At 39.8% G+C, this 8,647-nt stretch overlaps 1 protein-coding gene across 1 annotated transcript in view; it reads right to left on the bottom strand.

Moving 5' to 3' along the window:
• Positions 1-461: 461 nt before the first annotated feature.
• LOC133617261 (polycomb complex protein BMI-1-like) overlaps positions 462-8,647 on the bottom strand; it is a 39,605-nt gene continuing 31,419 nt past the window's right edge. The window contains exon 9 of the mRNA XM_061977141.2: positions 462-1,602. Within this exon, the coding sequence (XP_061833125.1) occupies positions 1,213-1,602 (390 nt within the window). The 3' untranslated portion in view covers positions 462-1,212. The remainder of the gene's footprint in view (positions 1,603-8,647) is intronic.

Below are 8,647 nucleotides of genomic sequence, written 5' to 3'. Positions count from 1 at the left end.
TAAATGAAAAAAAGTAGTTTTTTTACTGTAATAAATTTACAGTAATACACCGAAAAATCTAGTTGTTGATTTGCGGTTTAAAAAAAAACAAGCAAACTGGCAGCTCAGGTGCCAATTTTACTGTAAAATTGCATTTTTCTTTATTTACAGTAAAAAAAAAACAAATGTAAATTTTACAGTAAAATTCTGGCAACTGAGCTGCCTTTTTTTTTTCTTATTTTTACCATAAAACAGCAGTACTGTTTTTTCATTTACAGTAATATACACTACATTTTGAGGTGATTTGTTTTTTGACCTTTTAGTCTTTAAAAAACCTAACAAAATTAATAAAAAAATTGTGTAATATTTACTATTAGAAGTGGCCCTCTGGGGCCAAACAGTGAAAATGACTGACACCTCTGCACTAAAGTGTTCAGGAAGCCTTCTGCTGTTGAATAATGAATTTGACACTTGGATCAGAATACTATTAGGTAAACATTTTATTGACCTAAAACATGCACGTATGGCTGATCAAAGTATTGTTTTTTTTTTTTCCTTGTTGGAACATAACAGAAGGAATGTTGGATTTTAGAAAAAGAACAAACATGGCCAAGTATTGGAAAATCCCTTTTGGAGTTCTTGGGACTCGGGACATGAAAGAACGTGCCGGCGAGCCCGGCAGCGTGGTAGTGCTTAGAAAAGAGACAACAAAATACTGGTTGGTTCGGAGCGTGTGAAAGTGCATCAACAGTTGTGTCATGAAGTTGTGTCACCTGATGATTTATACAGCAGTGATAAAATGACCGAATACGCTCAGTTTTTTTTTTCTTCTTTCTCCATATCCATTGCAGGGATTCGCACTGCAATGCTTGGCGGCATTTTGTCCAATTTTACAGAAGCCAGATAAGGTAGAAATGCAACAGAACCACTTCATGTACGATACAAAATGATTACAATGCCTTGTATAAAAGATAAGTTTATATGCACACATGGTCACATTAGATACATACTGTACAGTCTATGTGTGCACTGGTCTAGTCTAACACACGCTCACACACACACACACACACACACACACACACACACACACACACACACATTTGGCTGCACTTCAGTCCGTCACGGCGATGTCTGCCTCTCATAAAGTCCAAAAGGCAGAAGGCTCCAGTGTTTTTTTCTCTGCAGAAAGAAGGGAGCCATCCAAACAACGTCCTCCCTGCTGCCGTGCAGACATTAGGTCGTCGGAGGCGCGGCGCTTTTGTCCCCGCCCCTCGCCGCCTCTTTGCTGGCGGCCGAGCTCGTGCCGTTGACAGTCACCTTCCGGGCGGCGGAGGCCCCCTGCTTGGAGGAGAGGGCGTGTCGCTGAGTGTTGTTAGGCACGGTGGTACCGTTGGAGTTCTGGATGGCGGGGGAGAGGCTGTTGGCCGCGGGGCTGGACTGCGAGGAGGCTCGAGGCGGCGCCGCCATCGTCGACGCCGGACTGTGGACTTTGTCGCTCTGGGAGTCGCTCTCTGAGGTCGGGCTGGTGTTGACGCCGTCTGAGTGGCCCTGGACCGCGGACTGGGACGGCTTCCTGCGCTTCCTTGTGGGCTTCACCAGGTACTGCAAGGGGATGGGTCCGGTCTGCACACAGTTCAACAACAGTTCTTACATGTAGCGATTAGGGATGTCCGATAATGGCTTTTTGCCGATATTCCGATATTGTCCAACTCTTAATTACCGATAACGATACCGATATATACAGTCGTGGAATTAACACATTATTATGCCTAATTTGGACAACCAGGTATGGTGAAGATAAGGTCCTTTTTAAAAAAATTAATAAAATAAATTTAAAAAATTTTCTTGAATAAAAAAAGAAAATAAAACAATATAAAAACAATTACATAGAAACTAGTAATTAATGAAAATGAGTAAAATTAACTGTTAAAGGTTAGTACTATGAGTGGACCAGCAGCACGCACAATCATGTGTGCTTACGGACTGTATCCCTTGCAGACTGTATTGATATATATTGATATATAATGTAGGAACCAGAATATTAATAACAGAAAGAAACAACCCTTTTGTGTGAATGAGTGTGAATGGGGGAGGGAGGTTTTTTGGGTTGGTGTATCTTGTGTTTTTTATGTCGATTTAATTAATTAAAAACAAAAAAAACAAAAACAATACCGATAATTTCCGATTCTACATTTTAAAGCATTTATCGGCCGATAATATCGGCAGGCCGATATCGGACATCTCTAGTAGCGACACAATTTTTCACTTCCGATACGACATCAATATTGGAGCAATGGATATTGGCCAATACCAGTATTAACCTGTTAAGGGGGAACATTATCACCAGACCTATGTAAGCGTCAATATATACCTTGATGTTGCAGAAAAAATACCTTTTTTTTTTTTAACCGATTTCCGAACTCTAAATGGGTGAATTTTGACGAATTAAACGCCTTCTAATATTCGCTCTCGGAGCGATGACGTCACAATGTGACGTCGCATCGGGAAGCAATCCGCCATTTTCTCAAACACTTAGACAAATCAGCTCTGTTATTTTCCGTTTTTTCGACTGTTTTTCGTACCTTGGAGACATCATGCCTCGTCGGTGTGTTGTCAGAGGGTGTAACAACACGAACAGGGACGGATTCAAGTTGCACCAGTGGCCCAAAGATGCGAAAGTGGCAAGAAATTGGACGTTTGTTCCGCACACTTTACCGACGAAAGCTATGCTACGACAGAGATGGCAAGAATGTGTGGATATCCTGCGACACTCAAAGCAGACGCATTTCCAACGATAAAGTCAAAGAAATCTGCCGCCAGACCCCCATTGAATCTGCCGGAGTGTGTGAGCAATTCAGGGACAAAGGACCTCGGGAGCACGGCAAGCAATGGCGGCAGTTTGTTCCCGCAGACGAGCGAGCTTAACCCCCTGGATGTCTTGGCTCACACCGTCTCGAAGATGATCAAGAGAAGAATATCGACCCTAGCTTCCCTGGCCTGCTGACTTGAGGGTATGTCTACAGAATATATTAATTGATGAAAACTGGGCTGTCTGCACTCTCAAAGTGCATGTTGTTGCCAAATGTATTTCATATGCTGTAAACCTAGTTCATAGTTGTTAGTTTCCTTTAATGCCAAACAAACACATACCAATCGTTGGTTAGAAGGCGATCGCCGAATTCGTCCTCGCTTTCTCCCGTGTCGCTGGCTGTCGTGTCGTTTTCGTCGGTTTCGCTTGCATATGGTTCAAACCGATATAGCTTCAGTTTCTTCTTCAATTTCGTTTTCGCTACCTGCCTCCACACTACAACCATCCGTTTCAATACATTCGTAATCTGTTGAATCGCTTAAGCCGCTGAAATCCGAGTCTGAATCCGAGCTAATGTCGCTATAGCTTGCTGTTCTTTCCGCCATGTTTGTTTGTGTTGGCTTCACTATGTGACGTCACAGGAAAATGGACGGGTGCTTAAAATCAGGCACTTAGATGCTTTTTTTAGGGATATTGCGTGATGGGTAAAATTTTGAAAAAAACTTCGAAAAATAAAATAAGCCACTGGGAACTGATTTTTAATGGTTTTAACCATTCTGAAATTGTGATAATGTTCCCCATTAAGGCCTTAAGCTGTTTGTTTACATGTTTTTTTAATTTCTCTTTGCTATTTGGGCTTATTGGACCCTAATTAGAATAAAAACTCAAAATCATCTTTTAATATGATGTACTTAATTAGTCCATAAGTGCACAAATGTGTACTTCAAGTGTAGTGATATGCAAATGTTTTTTTTTCCCAAATTCCATTGTATGTTATACTCTTCTGACACCACCAGATAGCAGTATAAGTGTCCATATGTCGGCATAAGACCCCAATTCAGTAGTGTACACAATTTTGGAAGTAAGAGCTAAAAGGTGCTGTCCACGCATGTGGCCACTAAGGCCTTTAGAGGTTAAAGGGGTCGGCAACCCAAAAAGTTGAAAGAGCCACTATGGACCAAAAAAAAAAAAATTTAAAAAAAAAATAATAAAATAAAATCTATTTGGAGCCACAAAAAATTAAAAGCTTTATATAAGTGTTATAATGAAGACAACACACGACGTAAGTGGCTATATTAGCCTAACAAAATGACTTTAAAAGTCTTATCCATCCATCCATTTACTACCGCTTGACCCCTTTATATAGGTGTTATAATGAAGGCAACGCATGATGTAAGTGTCTATATTAGCCTACTATCAAAATGACTTAGTCTTATATAAGTGTTATAAAGAAGGCAACGCATGATGTAAGTGTCTATATTAGCTATATTAGCCTACTATCAAAATGACTTTAAAAGTCTTATACAAGTGTTATAATGAAGGCAACGCATGATGTAAGTGTCTACATTAGCTATATTAGCCTACTATCAAAATGACTTAAAGTCTTATATAAGTGTTATAATGAAGGCAACGCATGATGTAAGTGTCTATATTAGCCTACTATCAAAATGACTTTAAAAGTCTTATATAAGTGTTATAATGAAGACAACACATGATGTAAGTGTCTATATTAGCCTACTATCAAAATGACTTTAAAAGTCTTATATAAGTGTTATAATGAAGACAACACATGATGTAAGTGTCTATATTAGCTATATTAGCCTACTATCAAAATGACTTTAAAAGTCTTATACAAGTTTTATAATGAAGGCAACGCATGATGTGTCTATATTAGCTACATTAGCCTACTATCAAGATGACTTAGTCTTATATAAGTGTTATAATGAAGGCAACGCATGATGTAAGTGTCTATATTAGCCTACTATCAAAATGACTTTAAAAGTCTTATATAAGTGTTATAATGAAGGCAACGCATGATGTAAGTGTCTATATTAGCCTACTATCAAAATGACTTTAAAAGTCTTATATAAGTGTTATAATGAAGGCAACACATGATGTAAGTGTCTATATTAGCTATATTAGCCTACTATCAAAATGACTTAAAAAGTCTTATATTGAAGACAACACATGATGTAAGTCTCTATATTAGCTATATTAACCTATCAAAATGACTTTAAAAGCCTTATCCATCCGTCCATTTTCTACCGCTTGTCCCTTTTAAATACCGGTAAGTGTTATAATGAAGGCAACACATGATGCAAGTGTCTATATTAGTTGTATTAGCCTACTATCAAAATGACTTTAAAAGTCTTATACAAGTGTTATAATGAAGGCAACACATGATGTAAATGTCTATTAGTTATATTAGCCTACTATCAAAATGACTTTAAAAGTCTTATACAAGTGTTATAATAAAGACAACACATGATGTAAATGTCTATTAGCTATATTAGCCTACTATCAAAATGACTTTAAAAGTCTTATAGTATTTTTCATACCTACCATTGATCTTTAAGTAATTTCACTTAAACATTTTTCTAACATTCAACCCTACAAAATAAAAATAAAAACAGTATATATAATTTGTGCTGATATCTTATCAAATCAATATTAGTATCAGCCAATACTTAAGGCTTGTATAGCCTATAAACCTGCCATGTTTACCTTTTGAAAATTACTTAACTCAAATGTGCTTATTGGAGGAGTGGCCCGAATCAGATTTTTTTTAGATCTGATTTTTACTAGTTTACTGATTACACTGTAAATATTTTGTGATTGTTATCAAACTCCAGTGTAAACGCGAACAGGCCCCAATGTGGCCTCAACATCACTTGCACGTGCACTTCGATAAAGTGAAAACAAAGGAAGTTGACCGGGAGGAAGTTGCTTCTACACCTTAAAAACTATTTTTGTTTTTACATGAAAGTAAATAATATATAAATGGATGTACAGAACAGGCCCAACGTTTGGACACACTTTCTCATTTCAATGTGTTTTCTTTATTTTCATGACTGAAGGTATCAAAAGTATGACACCTGCGAAGTGAAAACCATTTCAGGTGACTACCTCTTGAAGCTCATCGAGTGAATGCCAAGAGTGTGCAAAGCAGTAATCAGAGAAAAGGGTGGCTATTTTGAAGAAACTAGAATATAAAACATGTTTTCAGTCATTTCACCATTTTTTGTTAAGTACATAACTCCACATGTGTTCATTCATAGTTTTGATGCCTTCAGTGACAATCTACATTGTAAATAGTCATGAAAATAAAGGAAATGCATTGAATGAGGAGAAGGAGTGTCCAAACTTTTGGCCTGTACTGTATATAGTGTAATATATTTGGGAGGGTTGTAATCTTTTTATGGCTGTTAAGTAGAGCAGACAGACATCCACATGGATTTACAGGAGCTTTATTTTGAAACTTGCATGTAAGCAAATGCCATACTTGACAACCCTCACGATTTTCCTGGGAGAATTTCAGTGGCCCTCCTGAAAATCTCCCGGGGCCACCATTCTCCCGATTTCCACCTGGACAACAATATTGGGGGCGTGCCTTGAAGACACTGTCTTTAGCGTCCTCTACAACCTGTCGTCACGTTCGCTTTTCCTCCATTCATACAGCGTGCCGGCCCAGTCACATAATATATGCGGTTTTTACACACACGGGTGACTGCAAAGCATACTTGGTCAAAAGCCATATAGGTCACACTGAGGGTGGCCGTATAAACAACTTTAACACTGTTACAAATATGCGCCACACTGTGAACCCACACCAAACAAGAATGACAAAACACATTTCGGGAGAACATCCGCACTGTAACACAACATAAACACAACAGAACAAATACCCAGAATCCCTTGCAGCACTAAGTCTTCCGGGACGCGACAATATACACCTCCGCTACCACCCCCCCTAACCCCGCCCACCTTAACCCCCGAAACACCTCCCTAGGGAGGCATCCTGACCAGATGCCCGAACCACCTCATCTGGCTCCTCTCGATGTGGAGGAGCAGCGGCTTTACTCGGAGTTCCTCACGGATGGCAGAGCTTCTCACCCTATCTCTAAGGGAGAGCCCCGCCACCCGGCGGAGGAAACTCATTTTGGCCGCTTGTACCCGTGATCTTGTTCTTTCGGTCATAACCCAAAGCTCATGACCATAGGTGAGGATGGGAACGTAGATCGACCGGTAAATTGAGAGCTTTGCCTTCCGGCTCAGCGCCTTCTTCACCACAACGGATCGATACAGCGTCCGCATTACTTAAGATGCCGCACCGATCCGCCTGTCTACGCCACGCCTACTCAGTGGCCTAGTGGTTAGAGTGTCCTCCCTGAGATCGGTAGGTTGTGAGTTCAAACCCCGGCCGAGTCATACCAACGACGATAAAAATGGGACCCATTACCTCCCTGCTTGGCACTCAGCATCAAGGGTTGGAATTGGGGGTTAAATCACCAAAAATGATTCCCGGGCGCGGCACCACTGCTGCCCACTGCTCCCTTCACCTCCCAGGGGGTGAACAAGGGGATGGGTCGAATGCAGAGAACAAATTTTACCACATCTAGTGTGTGTGTGTGGCAATCATTGGTACTTTAACTTTAATTGTCGATCTCACAATCCACTCTTCCCCCACTCGTGAATAAGACTCCGAGGTACTTGAACTCCTCCACTTGGGGCAAGATCTCCTCCCCAACCCGGAGATGGCACGGTCTTTCACCAATCACTATTTCTTCAGAATCAAACTATATATTCATATATTACCGTATTTTTCGGACTATAAGTCGCAGTTTTTTCATAGTTTGGCCGGGGGTGCGACTTATACTCAGGAGCGACTTATGTGTGAAATTATAAACACATTACCGTAAAATATAAAATATTATTATTTAGCTCATTCACGTAAGAGACTAGACATATGAGATTTCATGGGATTTAGCGATTAGGAGTGACAGATTGTTTGGTAAACGTATAGCATGTTCTATACGCTATAGTCATTTGAATGACTCTTACCATAATATGTTACGTTAACATACCAGGCACGTTCTCAGTTGGTTATTTATGCCTCATATAACGTACACTTATTCAGCCTGTTGTTCACTATTCTTTATTTATTTTAAATTGCCTTTCAAATGTCTATTCTTGGTGTTGGGTTTTATCAAATAAATTTCCCCAAAAAATGTGACTTATACTACAGTGCGACTTATGTTTTTTTCCTTCTTTATTATGCATTTTCGGCAGGTGCAACTTATACTCCGAAAAATACGGTACATATAGCCTATTATTTGCGCACTATTGACAAGTGATGCAGCGATAATTCTGTCCTAAAAAAAAAACGAAACCAGATGTGATGAAATAGCCACTGGCGACTGCGGCACACGAGTGACGTAGCTCACCGAAAAGTTGACGAAAAAAATACATTCACGTCGCATTGCACTTACACTGGCCAAAAAAATCTGATCTGTGTCACTTGAAGGCAAAAAAAAAAATCAGATTTGGCGTGGAGTGTAAACGGGGCCTTAGGCCAGTGTTTTTCAACCTTTTTTGAGCCAAGGCACATTTTTTGCGTTGAAAAAATGCGGAGGCACACCACCAGCGGGAATCATTAAAAAACAAAAAACAGTTGACAGTAAAAAGTCGTTGTCGCAATTGTTGGATATGACTTTAAAGCATAATCAAGCATGCATCACTATAGCTCTTGTCTCAAAGTAGGTGTACTGTCACAACCTGTCACATCACACCCTGACTTATTTTGAGGTTTTTGCTGATTTCCTGTGCGTAGTGTTTTAGTTCTTGTCTTGCGCTCCTATT

Source organism: Nerophis lumbriciformis, linkage group LG16 (assembly GCF_033978685.3).
Source record: "Nerophis lumbriciformis linkage group LG16, RoL_Nlum_v2.1, whole genome shotgun sequence".
Lineage (NCBI taxonomy): Eukaryota > Metazoa > Chordata > Actinopteri > Syngnathiformes > Syngnathidae > Nerophis > Nerophis lumbriciformis.
This window is presented reverse-complemented; position numbering and strand designations above follow the sequence as displayed.